The sequence below is a fragment of the Notolepis coatsorum genome, assembly GCF_963971535.1.
Source record: "Notolepis coatsorum genome assembly, chromosome: 2".
Classification (NCBI taxonomy): domain Eukaryota; kingdom Metazoa; phylum Chordata; class Actinopteri; order Aulopiformes; family Paralepididae; genus Notolepis; species Notolepis coatsorum.
Window position 1 is genome coordinate 111004492 of NC_140166.1, and position 21852 is coordinate 111026343.

General features: G+C 45.3%; 1 protein-coding gene across 1 annotated transcript; it reads left to right on the forward strand.

Moving 5' to 3' along the window:
• Window positions 1-13261: 13261 nt before the first annotated feature.
• On the forward strand, window positions 13262-14458 carry gjd6 (gap junction protein delta 6; the record flags this gene model as incomplete). Its single annotated transcript, XM_084337945.1, has 1 exon — window positions 13262-14458. One exon carries the CDS (start codon window positions 13262-13264, stop codon window positions 14456-14458), a length of 1197 nt encoding a protein of 398 aa, XP_084194071.1.
• Between the last annotated feature and the right edge of the window lie 7394 nt (window positions 14459-21852).

Sequence of the window (21852 nt, forward strand, 5' to 3'; positions counted from 1 at the left end):
GCACACCATCTTCCACTTCTCTTTTATCGAGGGGGTACTGTGGTTCTTGCTGCTCGGTACTGATTCTGATTGGTGCATGACGGTCACCAATCTTCGGCCATCGTTTGCTCTCCTAGGTCCCTCTCTGGAGCTTGGGGTGCTCCGCATGAACGTATCCAACCGTAGGCTGTTGACTTCTCTCGCCAGGAAGTCGGCTAGGTCTAGGAGGGATGGCTCGGGACCGTTAGGATCACGGTGGTCTCTTTGCCGCCTGAAGCGCTCTTGTCGGGCGGGCGGAAGCTTCTCTAAAATCCTCTCGACATTAGAGTTTGCGTACAGTTCGTGCATACCCTTTTCTCTTTGCGCCCCCAGCATCACTACCAGGGATTGTACCTTGATAGACAGGTCATCTAGTGAGCGATTGTCTGTGGCTGGGGGTAGGCGGTCAATATGCCTTATCTCTTGTATTACGTAGTCCCATATGCGTCCATATCTTTGGTCGAGTGCTGCTAGAGCCGCTGTGTATGGGGTAGTAGAGGTGGCATAGGCCAGCGCTATATTGTGCGCTCGGGGCACCTTGAGGTGCTTCAGTAGGATAGCATACTTGTACGGTTCATCAGCTACATCGGACATCATTGTCTCTAAGCACATTCGTAGCTCCGTGTACTGTGCTCTGTTCTCGTGGGTGAAGTCCGGAAACGTCGGTGTGCCAATGTATGATGTCATGGATGGCTGGCACATCGGTGAGCGTTGGAGGAGAGGCCTCCTAGGCGAGTCTCCTCTTACGCCTCTTGGTGGGCTGGTACCTGCTGGGTACCATGGCTCGCGTATCCAGGTGCTGTTCCTCGGGGCTGCTCGTGCGTCAAGCTCACCCGTGAATTGAGTCGGGGGTCTGTAGCGCAGAGCCGCGGGGGTAGAGCCTGGGCTGTACTGGACCTCCTGGTCCTGTGGAGTACTGTGCTGCTGTCGGGCTTGACTCTCCTCCTCTCCCTCTTCTTCTTCCTCTGGCAGGTCCTCTAGATCCTGTAGTCGTCTATTTAGCCTCTCCGCGGTGTAGACCGTTTCTTCCTTGTAGCTGGGTCTCACTTGGACCGGTCGGGGAAGGGGTTCGGAGGGGGGTATAGGCTCTCTCTGATGGTCGGGCTCAGGGTCGCTTGATCGGGTAGGGGAGGGTGCCCTTGACCCTTGTCTTGACGAGGCCCTGGAACCCCGTGCGGAGGGAGGGGGTGTTGCCCTAGTGATCAGCTGCTCCATTATCTGCGCTTGTAATCGGTCGCGCTCGGCTTCGCGCTTGGTGAGAGCGAGGTCGCGCTCTGCTTCTCTTTGGGCACCGGCAGCGGCGCGCTGGGCTTCGGCGGCGGCGCGCTGGGCTTCGGCCCGGTCCCTTACCATATTCTCTTCTGTCTGAAGGCGTCTAATCTCTAGACGTATACGATCTTCGTCGCTCCGTTGCTGCGCCTGAAGGCGTTCTCTTTCCATGGAAGAATGTTCGCGCTCACTAAGCGTCTGTGCTTGGAGTCGATCGCGCTCTGTTGAGGCTGCTAGGCTGGCGAGGAATGCCTGTGCCAGCATCTTGTCCGCCTCGCTGGGGGAAGACGCTGGTTGAGGTGATCCGCTCCTGGCAGTACTCGTTGGAGATCTGTTCTCCTGTGGCGAGTTCTGGAGATCCATCTCCGGGGTGCTCTCCTCTTCTTGTAGCGGGTAGAGTTCCATCCCTGGAGAGCTGTCTTTATCCTGGAGCTCTCCGGGGACTACTTCTTCGGTCTTGGCGGGGGGTAAAGTCATGTCGGGTCCCTCCTGGTCCCTACCGTGGTCAGTTACGTTAGAACCCACTAGGGCCTCTATTGGCGGGGTAGCCTGGTCGATAGGGTCGGACATAACTTTACTATCTACTTTTTCCGCGTTTACCGTCTGTAGAAAGCTAGGTAGTATATTGGCAACGTAATCCTCTAAGTACTGAGGTGTCTGCCGTCTACGCTGCGGGCGATCTACTTTAGGAGAACCGTTTTGTGGAGTGTTCATCATAGGCCATGTCAATATTAATACCACTATATTAATATTACACTAGTTACCCTCCGGCTCGAAGGACCAATTGTAACTGAGGGGTACAATTCCCTGACTGTATTGATAAGTATGGTATCATTAAACCACTACCGCTTTATGTACTTTAATTACTGGCCATACAGTACATGATATATAAATATAACACTTCCCACAATGAATCGGTTCCACACAAAGTGGTAATTAAGTATTTATTGCAGCAAAAGGTACATAATATACTTCTCTATTTTACTTTGGATGCGCTTATAAGGCAAAGGAATGTGCGTAGGCAAATCAATAATGAATGTCCATTCTCTGGTTACGCAGGAGGTAATTATACAACCTGAATCTTAGGGAATTATATCTATGGTACACTAGTAATATATAGCAGGAGATACTGGAAGGGTCCCCCCGGTTGTAAGCCAGCAGGGGTAGAGGATCTGTCGGTAGTAGAGAGTCTGGTCAACGATGACTAAGGAGACTCCAAGTACAGGAGACGGTGCAATAGTCTCTTGATCCACAGACGAATACAGCTGTTCTCCGTAGACTGTAACTCCACAGTGAAGAAAGCTAGCCGGCCTCAGGCTCTCTGAGGCGCAGACTCGACGTGGCTCCTCACAGGGTAAATCCCACACGTGTAGGCGTCGGCGATTCTCCGCTCCATAAATCACAGGACCAAAACAAATATAATCCAGCCGCAAAGGGCTATGTAGTCGTCGGGTAGATTAATCCAGTGTACATGTCCACACGGTTCTCGTCTAGGTCTCCTCGGGTGAAAGCGCCATGAAAGCAGCCCAGCCTGGATAAGCACTCTAGCTGGTACGAGGAAGCGTTGGTGATGCTGGTCACTGTAGAACTTTAGCCGCACGATACACTATACACAAATAGACTATTACTGACTTAATAGAAATATGTCGCACTCGACGGTATAGCGCCAAACTCTGACAATTCAGTTATTAATTCGCACGCGGTCTCAATGCTCTATTTGGGGCCAAACAGGCCATACTTCACCGCACGGAGTATCGTGGGTGAGGCTTCAACTTATTAGGTAACTCTACTTCTGTATTCACCTGCGCCATATTTATATGCACGGCGAACAATCTAGTGCCAACCTCATTTCTGTCTCGTATCCCTGGGCAAGGCCGGGCATGTACAGACATGTCTTGACGGTGGCCTTGAACCTGACTCTGGAGGCATGGCCCTGGCGCCTGTGGACCGCTGTCCAATAGAAGAATGAAATATTATGGTCTGTACTAGGCTAAAGGGATATTCCGTGTATATGTACAATAGGGTGCATCAAATTGCAATGCAAAAATTTAATCTCAACATATCAATCTGTGTGGGGTTGCATTCTGTTCGGACAAACATAAAAATGATTTGTGCAAAGTTTGGGAAAGATTTGTTGAGATTTAGAGGTAGCACACAGCATGTGAAATATATGAAAATTTGCCTTTTTGGGCGTTTTACTAGATAACATGACAAGGCAATTTCAAAAACGGCAAGAAATAGTTTTTGAGAACAACATTTATTAACCCTAACATTTAAGAACAAAATGTTTGATAACAACATTGAAATAGTCTTTCAAACATGTCTCAAGCATCCTAGAGTCCTAGACCTGGTCCAGCTTGCGCTTGCAGCAGCGAAGATTTGGCTGTGTTGAGCGGTCATGCTCAACTGCCTGTAGCACATTCTGCAGGTGCTCCTCGCTCCTGGCTGCTGCCACAAAGTCTGACGTCAGTTTGACGCCACGCTCGGCACAGTCATTCACAACATTGATGGCACGTACATTCACTGCACCCATCTGAAATGCTGTACTGGTAACCCAATCCTCTACATCCAGTGAAAGAAACGCGGGATCGATGTGCAGCAGGTGCATGCCGAACCAGCAGTCTGGGTTGGCGAGGTCAGCCAAGCTGGTGGTCGGCGAGAGGGTTGGAAACTTTGGCTTGCCGAAGCCAGTGCCAAAGCGGAGCTGTGGGGCTTGCATGGATATATCAGCCGGCTTGTGCTCCAATATAGCATCTGCAAGTGCGCGCCGCTCGCCAACTGGCACCTTGGTGCTGAAGAGTGCCAGGGGCAGCATCTCGCCTGACAGGTACCATAGGTGCCGCTTCAGCGCCTTAATCGCTGATGCTGCGATGCCCTCGTCAACAGACTTGTATGCGTACAGGTTGTGGTAGAGTGTAAGGTCATTCCATGCCGCATCTACGGCCGTGTCGCAGGTCAACCACCACATTGCGTAGATGTGCGTGATGAAGTTGGCAAACGCCCGAATCTTCAGCACCTGCTGCTCCGTAGTGATGGTCCCCTGAGGAAGCAAGGCAATGTGCTGCTCCATCAAGGCCAGCTTGAGAGTGTAGAGCAGCTTAGCCATCCACCGCGCCTTGTGCAGTGCTCCCGGTCGTTGGAAGTTAACTGGAGTGTGCTCTGCACTGTCTGCACTCAGATACACAAGACATAGCTGCACGAACTCGCGATAGTCGCCTCGCTTGTAGTCGAGCACTCCTGCAGCGCACACAATTAGTTCAGCACGCAACTTGCCCAGGAACGGTGTTTCGGCATCGCCAGGAATGTAGCGGGCCAATGGGCCGCTGTCCTTGTGTGGCAACAGGTTCCAGTTGTCGCGCAGACGTGTAAACAATGTAACCTCTGGCGAGCGTGACGTCTCCACCTTGAGGTCAGTGAAGATGTGGCTGAGGAGCACCTCGCCGATGTGGTGCCGGCACCCGGACCAGAGCAGTGGTCGACCCAGTGAGAGCTGGATGGCAATGCAGGCTGCCGTGAGATGGCCAGTGTTTGACGCGGTGGTGTCAAATGCCATGTTGACAACCTGATCGGTGCAGCACCAGTCCTGCAGCAGCTTGCATGTCAGCCGGGCAATGATCATTCCACATGCCTCATCAGTCCCCTTCATGTATGCTGGCACACCAAGCAGTTTGAGCCGCTCCGCGTCTCCGATCACCGCTGTCAGACGCTCCTCCAACTGGCGCACATTGTTGAGCATTGGCGTCAACTTGCTGTCCCAGTGCAAGGTGCACATGGGAGGTGGTGTCCACTGTTCTTGCTGGTCCTCACTGATGGCCTGCAACACGTGGCGGCGCGCTCGGTCTGCTGTTGCGTAGGATGTGGAGACCATTGCCGAATTGCCACCGGATTCCTCTATCAGACCGCGCGTGAAGGCAGCCTGCTGCATTGGTGTGATCTTCAACCGTGTAGCCAGTGACACAAGACTCGGCCGGCTGAGAATGTCTGATGGAATGAAGGCTGTGGTGCCAGTCTTCTTACGCTCACGGGTGGGTGTGTTCTCAGCCGGTGGAGCAGCTGTTTCATCTGCATTGCTGTCTTCATCACTTTCGCTTTCCAACACCACCGCCATGCTGGACCTCGCAGTCATCTCCTGCTGCTCCTTGGTAAAGCATGCCTGCTGCGCTGCTTCACCTTGGATTGCAGATTGGCATCCAATGCTCCAAATGTGGCCACTCTGTCGCCCTTCATGCTGGCCAGGAAAGCAATGTCCTCTGGATCACAGATCAGCTCCTCTGCATTTGGAGACCACAGCGGGAATGTGGCATCCAGCTTGTGCTCCATTGCGTCCACCAGTCGAGCTGTAGCCTCACTGGAGCGCCTGGCCTTTGGAATTTGCCGCAGCTTGTTGCTAGCATCGACAAGCGCTACTATCTTGACGCATGCTCGACGATCACTCACCATTGGAATATTGGCCTTTCCATAAAATGGCTGCACCTGCTCCAAAACGTCCTTAGCCGCATGGAACCGTGACAAGGCTCCGGTCAAACCTGGCCGCTTGGCATGCAGTTGCGTGTCGCAGTTGTACAGCATGCACCGCAAGATCTGGCGACCACTTGGCAGTTTGGCACCAGTGATGATGGCATCTGCATTGGTTATGCTGGGGCCCAGACCAAAGACCAGGCTGCGGCTGCTCTGGCGGGAGCCTAAGGGCGGCGACGCCATCTTGTGAGAACTGGATAGCTGGAGATATAGTTGGAGAGCTGGATCATGTGGTGGGTGATGGTGGAGTTGGGGGTATTGAGTAAACTGTGATGCAGAGCCACACAGGTAAAGCTATTTATAGGCCCATCCCGCCCATCGCCCCAAAAATTGCAGGACCAGGTGCGAGATGAAACAATGTTGCAACACACACACACACACACAGACACACACAGACACTAACAGCAGGCCATGTTGGGAGAGGACAGCATGTACTGATGTACCGTTGCACATCTAAATCACCTCGTATTGCAAAAATATTTTGCATGTATTGTTTTTACATGGATGGTAACACTTTTAGCACCCATACAAATCAATACGCTGGAAATGTGTATTTTGATGCACCCTAATGTACAAGGAATATACAAGGGATATCAAACGATATACAAATACTATGCAATATATATCAATCAATAAATATATATATTCGGTTTAATCTGATCCTTTGTAACAACTATGCTTGCACCTCATGGTACCAAAGCACCTCAAAGGCACTAAAAACCAAATTACAAACATCTCAAAACAAACTAGTCAGACTACTGCTTGACCTGACTCCTAGAACCCACCTCACCCCTGCCCACTTTGACAACCTAGGATGGCTTAGAGTAGACGACAGAGTACAGAAACTTGCAATGGGCCTGGTCTACAAGATACACTACACAACCAAGGTACCCATGTACATGTCAAAATACTTCCCAAAGGTCAGTGAATACCACGATCACAACACCAGAGGGAGCTCCACAAATCATGTTAAACCCAGATTCAGCTCAAACAAGGGACTAAACACGTTTCGCAATTATGCCACATCAATGTGGAACGCCCTACCCAAAGCTGTAAAGGAATGTGAATCACTACCCACTTTCAAAAACACTCTCAAAGAACACCTACGGGAGACTGCAATTCGAAACATGCCCCCACAAATGTCCTAACCCAGTTGTACAGTAAATGACAGAGTATGGCTTTGTCAGTATTCCAATGTACAGTGTCCCCCACCCACCCACCTCCAATGTACAGTCCCCCCCCCCCCCCCACCCACCCAACGCCCCCCCCACCTAACCAACCTCCTCCAATGTACAGTGTCTACGTCAAATGTATATACACTCTTTTCTGGACACTTTTTGTAACACAAACAGTACTGTATTTGCAAATCTGGTATGTCATAAATGTATAGATGTAGCAGTACTGTCTATCTGTATGTCATGTGTGTCATATATGTTATGATGAATTGAAAATGGGGGACCCTGATGTAAACAAGACAAAAGTCTTTCTCTGGTCTGCATCCTTAACAATTGTATGTATTGAGCTGTACTGTACTGTACCCATTCTGCAATTTGTTAATAACGTTTTCAATCAATCAATCAATCAATCAAATGAAGAGATTTCATGATGCATTGAATCGTTGCCTGAAGAATCGTAATCGAATATAATCATTGTTAAAGCATTGTTATTATTTTACTTTGGCTATAGTGTTTTCATTAAATACACATATAATTACATCAAGATAGTTGTTCTTGTGACTTACTATATGCACACTAGTTGATATACAGACAGACAGACAGACAGACAGACAGACAGACAGACAGACAGACAGACAGACAGAGCTGTTTGAAGTAAGGGAGGGGGTCATTGGGTGTTTTATCTGTGGGGTGGGGGGGGGGGGGGGGGGGGGTCGGGGGGCTTTCAAGGTCTTTTTTTAAAACTGAGATAAGAGGAGGCAGGTGGCTGCGGAGGATCAGTCACAACTAGAACAGCAGGGAATACAACTTCATTACATGCAGCAGTTACACCGACATCACAAGCCTACAAATAGCCATTACATGCAGCAGTTACACCACATCACAAGCCTACAAATAGCCATTATATACAGCAGTTACACCTAGGGCAGGGGTGGCCAACCAGTCAGAGACTAAGAGCCACAAAAATGACTGTGGTACCACAAAGAGCCACACCATATACCAGCGTTTCTCAACTTTTTTTTCAGTCACGGCACCCTTCATGTGTTTATAGGTCTCACCCTCTGGCCTCTGAAGTTGCTAATGTCTTTTTTATTTGGGCCTCACAGGGTTAAAAGTACCCTGTGAGACCCACGGTTGCAAAATTACAAAATCACTTTTAGCCATTTAGAAAAATAATGTTTATTTAAAAAATGTTAAAGGGGAACTATTTTACTATTTCTTTCACTATTTGGGCACTTGTATACAATTCCTGTGAGTCTATGGAACACCTAGGTTTTTTTCAAAAAAAGAAAAATACATTGTTTTGTATTTCTAATCAAGTACTAAAAACCGCATTTTTCTACCTCAAGATCTTAAGCCGTTTTGAGGCTGGGGTCCAACCACTGTGTGGCCTGGTGCCAACTGCCACATCAACTGCCACATTATTATGCAGCTGAGAAATCTCTGACATCACAGATCACCACATTTTCAGATGACTCAGTTCAGTGAGGGTGAATATTGTGAGAGGAGAATTGGAAGAATGCGCCAATATGAGAATTAGAGACATATATCCTATTAATATAAGTCCACATAGCTAAGAAACAATGGTAAACACTGAAAAAGGCCATTTATAAGATAGTTCCCCTTTAAGCACATGTATAGTCAATTGGTCCTGTTGTTCAGCCTCACAATGCTATTTGATAGTAAATGTGTTTATATGTCCCACCCTCTGGCCTCTGAAGTTGCTAATGTCTTTTTAATTTGGGCCTCACAGGGTTAACCTCTTAAGCCCCAGATATACAGTAAAAGTGTATATTTTCAGCATTACTTTTGTTTAGCAATTATTTTAACTGTTATTAGTGAAATATAAGATTATAGAAATCTCAGGGCATTGAGTCGGAAACCGGCGCATATTGACAGGAGGAAGTGGCACATCCAAAAGTGAGTGTAGTCTTTTGAAGGAAGAGACTCAGGGCTTTCAAATTTCGAAAAACTACCCTACCCAGCTCACACCAGCCCCTGTCAATCATCTGACTTCTGGATTTACTTTTAAATTTCTCTTATTTTTTGGGATTATCTCCCACAAACCTGAACGTTATTGCCATAAAATAGAACACAGTTAGTTTCTCTACCTTTCTGTGAACGTGTTGCAATATGATGAAAAATGGTGGAGAAATTTACATTATAAAAAAGATGGCAGAATTCAGTACTGTATCTACAAAACCTTCTGTTTAATCATCTTCCCTTTATTCATTTGCTTAGATTTTTCAGGTCTGGTCAATTTTATTTTATTTCTTTTATTATCTTTTTTTAAATATAATTGATATTCTCCTTTGGTTCATTACAATTTACTCAAGCCTAGTAACAGACACACTATTTCTGACACTGATCCATATGTCCCTAGATTCAGATACCAAGAACATGCAAATGGACCATTTAAAAAAAAATTGTAAATGTTTATTCTACGTCCTTATGAGTGACATAAAAAAAAACATGTAAATAAAAAAAAAAAAATATGGATGGAAGAGCCGCACATTGACGGGCAAAGAGCTGCATGCGGCTCGCGAGCCGCGGGTTGGCCACCCCACATCACAAGCTTATTTGCTTATAGCAGTTACACAAGATCACAAGCCTACACATATTCATTACATAGCAGTTACTGTACACCACAAGCCTCTAAAATATGCATTAGCCTACATACAGCAATTACATAACATCACAAGCCTCCAATGATTTACATAAAGCAGTTACACAACATCACAAACCTCCAAAACATTCTCTTTTCTTAGAGCTACAGTAGGCAAGTCAACTTTTATTTGAGCTATAGTAAGCTAGTAAACTGTTATTTGAGCTAGTAGGCTAGTAAACTGTTATTTGAGCTAGTAGGCTAGTAAACTGTTATTTGAGCTAGTAGGCTAGTAAACTGTTATTTGAGCTAGTAGGCTAGTCAACTTAATTTGAGCTACAGCAGGCTAGTAAACTGTTATTTGAGCTAGTAGGGTAGTAAACTTAATTTGAGCTAGTAGGCTAGTAAACTGTTATTTGAGCTAGTAGGCTAGTAAACTGTTATCTGAGCTACAGTAGGCTAGTATAAACCAGCATAGCTAGTCATCAGCATGGCCAGCATAATGCATGCTGGTTATACCAGCATAATATGTTGTGTTTTGGTGCTGATGACCATGCTGGTCCAACAGCTAAACCCGAATCAAACTTTCTAGCAGGGACACTGTTATTTGAGCTACAGTAGGCTAAGGCTAGTAATCTCTGTTTACTTGAACTACAGTAGGCTAGTAAATGTTAATTAATTAATGTGTGTCGTGTCCTTCATATTTACCCCAGAATCATAACAGCGCATGTACAATTTGTATTAACTGCATGTGATGCAAGGAGTGGGGAAATTGGTGAAATGTTTAGCCTACATGAAGAATGGACAAAACTGAGCCATTATCATCCGGAGGAGTCATCATGCTATCAGAGTTCCCAGCTTCACAACCTGTTGGTCAGGTTATGCTTTATTGAGGTTGGAATCATCCTGTAACTATTTAAAACACAGTAAAGAAGAGTAGGTAAAGACCTAGTACATGGCTGGACCGTGCCTGTTGGTCAATGTTCGAAATTGTGGCCAATTCCACTTGTGTGTTTACCAGGGATGTGGTTGGTCGGTCACCTTATCCAGCGGCCCAGTTGTGTAACTTCATCACTCAGCGACAGATATCGTGTTAACTCCAGGTTTATCTACAGGAGTGATGCCAGAGTTTACAACGATATTAAGTATGGCATGCAAGCTAATTGATTTCCATGATTTCCATGATTTCCAGAATTCAATCTTGGAGTTCTACTGTATAGACCTCCCGTGGCCTGTGGACATTGTCACGTCATCATTAGAATCTTCAGTTCTGGGAATTCTATCTCACATAATGAAATCATATCTGAGAGGGTACATATACGGTAAGTCAAGCTGCTGTTGTGAGCTGGTCAGTTTGCCAGCAGAGGAGTCATCTGTGAAGAACGCTGTATCGGTCAACTGCTATCAGTGAGTGGTCCAGAAGGAGGAAGGGCGCTCACTCAGAGGAGTTTAAAATGGAACCCTGAAGACAAGAGAGAGTGCCGGGGCACATCATGTGACTCAGGTCAAGTGGCCATCCAGCTGGCGTGTGTGTGTGAGTGTGTAATGCATGGGTATGGGTATGTGTGTGTGTTCATGTATATATGTGTGTGTGTGTGTGTGTGTGTGTGTGTGTGTGCATTTTTCTGTATGTGTGTGCCAACCCATCCTTATCAGTGTAAGATGGGATGGCTCACTCCAGCGTCCTCAGTCATCTGAACATGCAGAGTGCTTTCTGTCTACAGTCTGCTCAGGAAGACACTACAGCGGGAGAATGACCGCATACGGCCAGGGATAGACTACGCTAGACGGCAGTGGACCTTTTTAACGTGATAATGATGACGATTTTCAGAATCTGGAAAGATATAGCTGAGATGAAATCAGCTACGGCCATAGGAGAGCAGATGCAGCCAGGTACGGAGGAGTTCTTAAAGACCATGGCAGACCTTTTCTCTGCGATATTGAGTTGCAGAGTTAGACATATCGCGATCCGGTAGGTTGAAGCATAACCTAGATTATCTGGAACACTGAAAGGATGGACATAGAAGGAGATAGAGGCATTTTGGTAGATTAAGCAGAGAACTTTTTTTTATGGCGATGTGAAGATATTCAGAATTGGGATCTGGTGCAGAAGTGTAAGGTGCACTACAGTGGTGCCTACAGCCAAATTCTCCTTTTTGGGTGAGTGACACAAACTTAACTTAGTGAAGTTCGTTTTTATCATCTTCTGCCTGCTGAGGGAAATTCTAGACATGTAAAATGTAGAATACCAGTAATACCTTATCTAGCTGATGAGCCTCTGTGGCTCTGTGGGAGTGGCTGAGAGTGTTTTAGGTTGTTCAACAGGGTGGGAGGGGAGGTGGGAGAGTTTTTTTTTGCTTGGTACACAACAAGTACATTTTCTAGTGTCATAATAACTTAGAATAACACCAGATACAGCCTTGACCGTTTAATTCCAGCCAGGATAGACTTGCTCTAGCACGAGGGGGACAGGTGTTTGATAGACTTGCTCTAGCACCAGGGGGACAGGTGTCTGATAGACTTGCTCTAGCACCAGGGGGACAGGTGTCTGATAGACTTGCTCTAGCACGAGGGGGACAGGTGTTTGATAGACTTGCTCTAGCACCAGGGGGACAGGTGTTTGATAGACTTGCTCTAGCACCAGGGGGACAGGTGTTTGATAGACTTGCTCTAGCACGAGGGGGACAGGTGTTTGATAGACTTGCTCTAGCACCAGGGGGACAGGTGTTTGATAGACTTGCTCTAGCACCAGGGGGACAGGTGTTTGATAGACTTGCTCTAGCACCAGGGGGACAGGTGTTTGATAGACTTGCTCTAGCACTAGGGGGGGGGACAGGTGTTTGATAGACTTGCTCTAGCACCAGGGGGACAGGTGTTTGATAGACTTGCTCTAGCACTAGGGGGGGGACAGGTGTTTGATAGACTTGCTCTAGCACTAGGGGGGGACAGGTGTTTGATAGACTTGCTCTAGCACGAGGGGGACAGGTGTTTGATAGACTTGCTCTAGCACCAGGGGGACAGGTGTTTGATAGACTTGCTCTAGCACTGGGGGGACAGGTGTTTGATAGACTTGCTCTAGCACTGGGGGGACAGGTGTTTGATAGACTTGCTCTAGCACCAGGGGGACAGGTGTTTGATAGACTTGCTCTAGCACTGGGGGGACAGGTGTTTGATAGACTTGCTCTAGCACTAGGGGGGGGACAGGTGTTTGATAGACTTGCTCTAGCACTGGGGGGACAGGTGTTTGATAGACTTGCTCTAGCACGAGGGGGACAGGTGTTTGATAGACTTGCTCTAGCACCAGGGGGACAGGTGTTTGATAGACTTGCTCTAGCACCAGGGGGACAGGTGTTTGATAGACTTGCTCTAGCACGAGGGGGACAGGTGTTTGATAGACTTGCTCTAGCACCAGGGGGACAGGTGTTTGATAGACTTCCCCTAGCACCAGGGGGACAGGTGTTTGATAGACTTGCTCTAGCACTGGGGGGACAGGTGTTTGATAGACTTGCTCTGGCACGAGGGGGACAGGTGTTTGCCCCAATCAAAGCTCTGAAGGATCAGAGGGGAGCATTGCAGCCAGTCCAGCAGGGTTGGAGAGGAATAGGAGAAGGAGAGGTGGATCTGTACCCAGCAGGTTGTCCCTCCCAGAGGCAACCGGTTGGCCCCGCAGGTCGCCATGACAGAGTGGACCCTGCTCAAGCGGCTCCTGGACGCTGTCCACCAACACTCCACCATGATCGGACGCCTCTGGCTCACCGTCATGGTCATCTTCCGCCTGCTCATCGTCGCCGTGGCCACAGAGGACGTCTACGCCGATGAGCAGGAGATGTTCGTGTGCAACACGCAGCAACCGGGCTGCCCCACCGTGTGCTACGACGCCTTCGCTCCCATCTCACAGCCGCGCTTCTGGGTCTTTCACATCATCAGTGTCTCGACTCCCTCCCTCTGCTTCATCGTCTACACCTGGCACAACCTCTCCAAGCTGCCCCCGAACCCAGGCGCCCAGCAGGGGCAGAGAAGGCACGGGCAGGGAGAAGCTCCAGGAGAGGCAGGTCACGGTAGAGGGCAAGATGGAGGACGAGAGGCTTACGATCGCAGTTGTGACTCTGACAGCTGCTCCATACGCTCCCATAGACACCTGGGCCACAGTCTGGCGAACGTCCTAGAGGGCATCAACCCCCAGAGCTTCCAGAAGAAAGACACCAATGCCGGGGGACCGCTAACCCAGGAGCGACCTCACGTCTACAGGGACAGGAACGGAGGAGGTGGGGTGTTGTCCAAGTGTTACGTGTTCCATGTGTGTCTGCGGGCCGTGCTGGAGGTAGGGTTTATCCTGGCCCAGTGGAAGCTGTTTGGGTTCCAGGTTCCGGTGCATTTCCTGTGCACCACGTCCCCCTGTATGCAGCCGGTGGACTGCTACGTGTCCCGGCCCACGGAGAAGACAATCTTCCTGCTCTTCATGTTCTCTGTGGGGGTCTTCTGCATCTTACTGAATCTTCTGGAGCTCAACCATCTGGGTTGGAAGAAGATCCGCAGAGTGGTGAGGCTGAGAGAGAGCAGGGGGTCCTGGAGGGCAAGTAAGAGAGGAGGCTACGAGACCTTCCCTCCAGACAGCCCCTCTCCCACCTCCTCTTTGGGATTCAGGGATGTGACCAGTACCACCCCCTTACCCACACTGGATCTGGTGGTGGCCCACCGGCCGGACTGGACATGCGCCGGGAACTGCTCCCCATTTAAGGAGCCGAGGGCAGGTGTGGGGACAGGGCTAAGGCTGCCTAAGGTCCAGGATTCCCAGAGAGGAGAGAGACAGCCTCTGAGGAGCAAGAAGGAAAGCAGGGAATCGAAGCAGAGGAGCACTGAGGTCTGGATATAAAACGTTTTGCTGTAAAGAGGTCTGATATGAACAGGACTGCTATGAACAGGACTGCTGTAAAGAGGTCTGCTATGAACAGTTCTGCTATAAACAGGTCTGATATGAACAGTTCTGCTATAAACAGGTCTGATATGAACAGTTCTGCTATAAACAGGTCTGATATGAACAGTTCTGCTATAAACAGGTCTGGTATGAACAGTTCTGCTATAAACAGGTCTGATATGAACAGTTCTGCTATAAACAGGTCTGGTATGAACAGTTCTGCTATAAACAGGTCTGATATGAACAGTTCTGCTCTTAACAGGTCTGATATGAACAGTTCTGCTATAAACAGGTCTGGTATGAACAGTTCTGCTATAAACAGGTCTGATATGAACAGTTCTGCTATAAACAGGTCTGATATGAACAGTTCTGCTATATACAGGTCTGATATGAACAGTTCTGCTATAAACAGGTCTGATATGAACAGTTCTGCTATAAACAGGTCTGATATGAACAGTTCTGCTATAAACAGGTCTGATATGAACAGTTCTGCTATAAACAGGTCTGATATGAACAGTTCTGCTATATACAGGTCTGATATGAACAGTTCTGCTATAAACAGGTCTGATATGAACAGTTCTGCTATAAACAGGTCTGATATGAACAGTTCTGCTATAAACAGGTCTGATATGAACAGTTCTGCTATAAACAGGTCTGATATGAACAGTTCTGCTATATATACAGGTCTGATATGAACAGTTCTGCTGTAAAGAGGTCCGATATGAACAGTTCTGCTGTAAACAGGTCTGATATGAACTGCTGTAAATAACAGTAATGTCACAGATGTGTTGAAATAACACAAGTTCATCAGTCAGTGCATTCAGTGTGTTGAGAAACAACACGTTAATAGAAACACAATCTTTAGCCAGGTTTTTTAATACATCAAGGACCACACTCCTGTCTTATTTTAACATACTGTTTTAAGAATGTACTCTGCCTTGTAACTTTTATTTTAAAGTATTTAATTTTACTTTGATATCATTCTGATTGATAGAACAAGGATGTACTGTATTTCATCTCATAAATCATCACTGTGACATGCATGCAGTGGTATTATTTCAGCCAAAAACTAAAGTATTGTGATGTGATCTCATGTAGTTTTCATGACTTGCCTGTTGTGATTATAATCCTTTGTGGAGAGTTGAGCTGTAATACATACATTTCTAGTGACCACTGGATGAACCAGGCAAGTTTAAGTTTTTAAGTTGATAACAGATACCAAACAGATACCAAAATACCCTTACCTCAAAATAATGGCTCAGAACAAAAATACCTTTATCTCAAAATAATGGTTTGAATCAAAACACCCTTAACTCAATTAGTCTTAACTCATTCAGCGCCAGTCACGATGATAGTCGGGTTAACTCGCCATCGCTTGAGCGCCAATCACGAGTATAGTCGGGTTTTAATCGTTATTTATTTTATTAGCGATATCCATTCATTTTCATCCATCCAGCCGGATGTTATCGTTGGGAATGGGTCTGAGCTCGCAAAAGGGCAAATACCGCCGCCTACACCTTCCAGCTGGTATTGCACCCCACAGGGAATGGTGTAGTTTCTTTTCTGGGACGATCCAAGCCGTGCGGGCGTGGTTTAAATACTCAGGCGAGGTAACCTGTTTCAACGATACATCTGCGAGGCTGCCCCCCCCCCCCCCCCCCCCTCAATATGCAATGCTGTTGAACGTGACATGGACCTCCGCGCCCAGTAATTCAAATGGCGATCAGATAATTGGATTATTTCTTTTGCATTACATCAGATACAAGGTAAGAACACTATATATAAATTTGATCGTTGATCTGATATGTCTTTCTACCGCGATCGCTAAACTAAAATATTATTAAAAAGAAAACCAAGTTGTACTTATATAATATACACAATGTTTAGTATGGAGACTTTTGAGTTCAGAATAGAAATGATATATTATTTTCCAGTTTCAAAGATCAAGAGGCAAAACTGAGGTCTGAATACGAACATCACTGAAGAATTTAGCTGGAATCTCTCAAACATTTTCTGGAATAACCTTGTGGCCACCGAAGGAACCAAAGCAATAGCAAAATAACAAACCCGACAGCCAGTGAAAGATACCGAGACTTGCTGAGAAAGGAAGTGTATATTAAAGAATTCACAATGGAGACTGGAGAGAAAGAGGTGCTCAAATCATTCAACTCAACTCATTCAATACGGTTCAAATTTCAGTCAAAAGTGAAGGTGACTCAATATTTGCTTTTCATTTATTTATGCAATATATGTATTAATATATTCATTTACAACATCTATAAAACACATTTTTGTATAAATTATGGTACAGAAAAGAAAAAACAAGTTCTATACGCCGCTAGTTTCCATTGCCGAGAAGGTTGTTGTTGTAAGATGAATACTGAAGAAAGGCGCTTCACAACACCAAGAAACACACTCTAAAGATACACTGTTATTTTTTTTTATGTCTGCTAGTTATGTTTGAGACTAAATATATTTTGTATCCATTACTTTTCAACACAACTTTAACATGTAAAAAAAAGAATAAGTAAAAAAAAAGTGTACTGTTGTGTTGAATATTGTATAACGCCGTCTCAAACCTGACCAACAGATGAGTTGAACATTACACATGTATTTTAAGAGTGTATGATCTAACATTTAGTGTTATTAAAGATTCTGTCATGTAAATGATAATATATGTCTCATGGAGTGTTGCTGGTGGTGGATCGCCACATCAAGACAATTACCAACACTGCTTGAGAGTAGGAAATAAAAGATACATTCTATTTTAGCCAAAACACAATCAAATAATGATCTACAGTGCTTTTTTACATGAGAAAATGTCCAAACAGGAAAGGTTTTGGTGCTTCAACTTACACATAAACCAAATTTGGAACAAACAAAGGACAGATCTTTAGGGGGAAATACTGCTCCACACCGAAGACATGTGACTGGGTCTCAAATAGCACATTCTGGCTAAGGGCTCCCGATCAGGTACTGTGTACGATTCACATATGCAAAGACAAGCAAAATATAGGGCAATGGTTTCATTATCATCAATAATATATATATTTTTTTAAATATTTAGTCCTGTATTTGGATATTATTATTATATTTAGATCCAACTGGGTCCAATATAGCATTCATTTTTCATTATTTTGCTGTCTTTAAATACATTTTTTATAAAAACATCTACATTAGGGGCACTTCACCAAAAATTTTATTTATTTTGCACATAATCTCACACACATCCAAAAACAGTTTTGCACACTTTCATTTAGTTTGACAGTTATTGAGAGTAAATTAGTTCCAATATGGTCACCAGTGATGTCATCGGGGACATTGAATCATTGTGTGGTGTTAATTACAGCTCAATGAACTGATAAGTCCCTATAAACAAAGTATTGCTATTTTTTGCTATTTACATAATTGAACAGTGCTGTAATTAACACAACAGAAGCAGTCAATGTCCCCCGATGACATCACTATTGGCCATATTCAAACTCATTTACTCTTGATAACTGTCAAACGTTAAAAAAAACGTTATACTAAAAGAATGTGTGCAAAACAGTTTAGAATCTTTGGATGTGTGTGAGATTATGTGCAAAATAAATCAGCGTTGTTTGGTGAAGTGTCCCTTTAATAATTTTTTGCTCCTAAAGTCAGAATTAAATCCATTGTTAAAATCTTGCAAAGAAAGAGAAATAAAACTCATGCAATGTCTTAAACATCTACAGTAGGCTGAAGACAGGCTAATGACAGTGTCCATTACATAACATAACAGTGTCCATTACATTACATAACATGTGTATATCAGCTCCCTACTGTTCATTAAGTATAGTTGGTCCACAGAGAGGTTAAGACATGAAGAACATACAAACATTTTGGTAGCAACACCCACTCCTGAGATTTGGGCCAAATGTTATTGTGATCTATACACTGGAACAGCAACTCTTGGTATAGAAAACAAACAAAAAAACAATTAAAAACAGAAAAATGTAATAAAAAAAAATGCACATTTGTGACAAAAATTTTCTATTTATGGCATTGTCTTTTGATCATTCTAGATTTTGTCCGTGTTGCATTCTCTTGTCTTGTGGCTTTAAAACAGAAAACACAACAACATCTATTTCTGGGAACAAGCTACAGTATCACAACGACACGAGGAGTCTCACCAAGTCAAAAGGCCTGATGGATGTCCAAAGCAACCACAGGTTTGTCAACACACCAAGACACGATAACGTAGACTGTAAACTATTCCTTTGTCTTGAAGGCAACAATTAATCTGGAATGAGTACAAGTCCTTTAAGGGAACGTGCCGACATTATGGGGAATGCGCTTACCGGCTTCTCTACAGTCAGACAAGAAGATAGATACCAATTTCCCCTCTGTGCGTTCAGTAGAAAGCTATTCAGCTGCAAGCTAGCCTGGCTTAGCACAAAATAATGGAATCAGATATGGACCAGTGGCCTGTATCCGCTTCCATTAATTTGTGCTAAGCTAGTGGCCTGTATCCTCTTCCATTCATTTGTGCTAAGCTAGGCTATAGCTTGCAGCCGGATAGCTAAATACTGAACGCACAGAGTAAATTGGTATCTATCTTCTTGTCTGACTCTGGAGAAGACGGTAAGCACTTTCCCCATAATGTCGGCACGTTCCATGCTCAAGCAGCAATCTGTAGTTTTACAATAATTTGGAAACACTAACAATTTATATTTCTAATCTAAATTAGAAATGTTGAAACTGAATGTCAAGTTGTGCTGAAACATTGCATTGTCACCTGTTTAATAAAACACACAACCTCCTTCTCGTCCTCACATCTTCTGCTTCTATCCGGCTCTTGGAAACAGACGTTTTGGCAGTGTGTGTAAACGCTGCCTTTACTCATTTACTACTGTAAACACGGTAGGAAGGCTAAGTACGGAACCACCACGGTAAAACAACACCGTCTAGCTTCGGTTTTCCAGGCACGGCTTTCCCTTAACGTCAAGGATTAAAAACCTCCGTCCCAAAACTACATTGTGCTACCACGCGGCGTCACGTCGACCGCAGGTTCGTTTCAGAAGCGACGCTCCGGAACTCAGATCTACATCACAACATTTAGGACGACAACGTCTCATAGCGTATTTAACATGTTTTTTTCATTATTCCGTAGATTTACAGTACAAAGAACACGTGAGGTCATACATCTAAACAGCATCGTGACGACTACAGTCGGGGGGGGGGGACATCTGATGAGCTGGATCTGATTCACGTCATGGTGACATAGAAAGTGCAACGCTGGAGAAGAAAACACCAAGTTCACTGTGTGGTAGTTAGATTCTAAAGCTTCAGTGCAATACAGACAACATTTAAAAAAGCACTTTAAACTATTTAAAGGAATACTTCAACTTTTTTTTTAGTTTTTTTGTCTGTTTTCTTTCGTACCCGACATGGTACGGTGTGTCATACTGTATGTGTCTTTCGGCTACAATAGTAATGGCCTGTTAGCATTGATGGCATTACTCATCAAAGCCAAAGGCTACCAGTGTTAGCTTGCTGCTAGCAGTTGCCATTGATTCCAATGGGGCCAATGTGGACAAAAGTGCCAATGAAGAGGGGAAAAAAGATCCTCATATGACACGCCATTGGCTAAAAACAATAACAGACTAAACATGTAAATACTATAGCTAGAGTATTCCTTTAAGTGAGACAAGGCATTCACCCCTATCTGACAGAGAGCGGGTGGTACTATGAGGCAGCATGTTCACAATAAGTCAAGTAAACACAGAGAAAGAGAGGGACATTCAGAGAGAGAGATGGGGTGAGTCTGAAATGTCATACTGCATGCTATTTAGTATACATTTGCAGTATGCTAATCACCATTTAGAATGCATAACATGATAAATGAAATGGTGGCGGAACCCCCCACTCTTGAGCGCAGATGCTGATTGTGCATAACTAATGCATTGATAGTTTGGGTGACGTCTCACTGCATACTAGAAGGTAGTATGCTCTCTAATAGGTAGTATGCCCTTACAGGGTGAGCTTTAAGAGAGGGGAGTTCAGCCAAGTTTCTCACCAAGTCTAGAAAACATGTTTGAACAACACTAACTACAGCAGGCACACATACAGAGCTGAGTTTACTGAGCTCTAAGGAGACCCATCCCAGCTACAGTTTACTGAGCTCTAAGGAGACCCATCCCAGCTACAGTTTACTGGGCTCTAAGGAGACCCATCCCAGCTACAGTTTACTGAGCTCTAAGGAGACCCATCCCAGCTACAGTTTACTGAGCTCTAAGGAGACCCATCCCAGCTACAGTTTACTGAGCTCTAAGGAGACCCATCCCAGCTACAGTTTACTGAGCTCTTAGGAGACCCATCTCAGCTACAGTTTACTGAGCTCTTAGGAGACCCATCTCAGCTACAGTTTACTGAGCTCTTAGGAGACCCATCTCAGCTACAGTTTACTGAGCTCTTAGGAGACCCATCTCAGCTACAGTTTACTGAGCTCTTAGGAGACCCATCTCAGCTACAGTTTACTGAGCTCTTAGGAGACCCATCCAAGTTTATCATCCCCTGAAGTAAATTTTAAACCCCATGCTGTCATGCAAGACAACTTGGTGTTTGTTGTTGTTGCTGTTGTTGTTGTTGTTGTTGTGTGCTTTTAGAGAGACTGCAACCTCTCAATCCCTAAGTAAACCCTGCCACCATCATCACTAGCCAAGCCTCTAGGAGACTGTTAGTCATGGAAAGGTACAGAGCGATTTATAACTCAGCAGCGATGCACACAGAGAATGACAGAAAGCATCCCCTACTGAACCATATGTTTTAACTCATTCAACGCCAGTCACGATGATAGTCAGGTTAACTCGCCATCGCTTGAGCGCCAATCACGAGTATAGTCGGGTTTTAATCGTTATTTCTTTTATTAGCGATATCCATTCATTTTCATCCATCCAGTCTGATGTTATCGTTGGGAACGGGTCTGAGCTCGCAAAAGGGCAAATACCGCCCCCTACGCCTTCCGGCTGGTATTGCACTCCACTGGGAATGGTGTGTATTGTGTATTCCACTAAAGGGCTATTATCGTGTCTTTCTCTGGAATTACTAGAAATCACCAAAACTATACTCTTATTCAAAACGGTATAAAACGGAAATGTACCGATGAAAAAACTATCCGTTTTGTACATGTTGACTGCAAGCAACTCACTGATAATCGACGAGTGTATTAGACCCATAGCCATAATTTAAGATATATTTTAAGCACTCGCAAATCTCCCAGTCGTCCCATTGATTAAAGCGGTGGCGCTCTAGCGCCCTCTCGCGCACTTAAGCGTGGCGGTAAATGAGTTAAACACACTGGATATGATCACTGTCCAATATTGAAGATT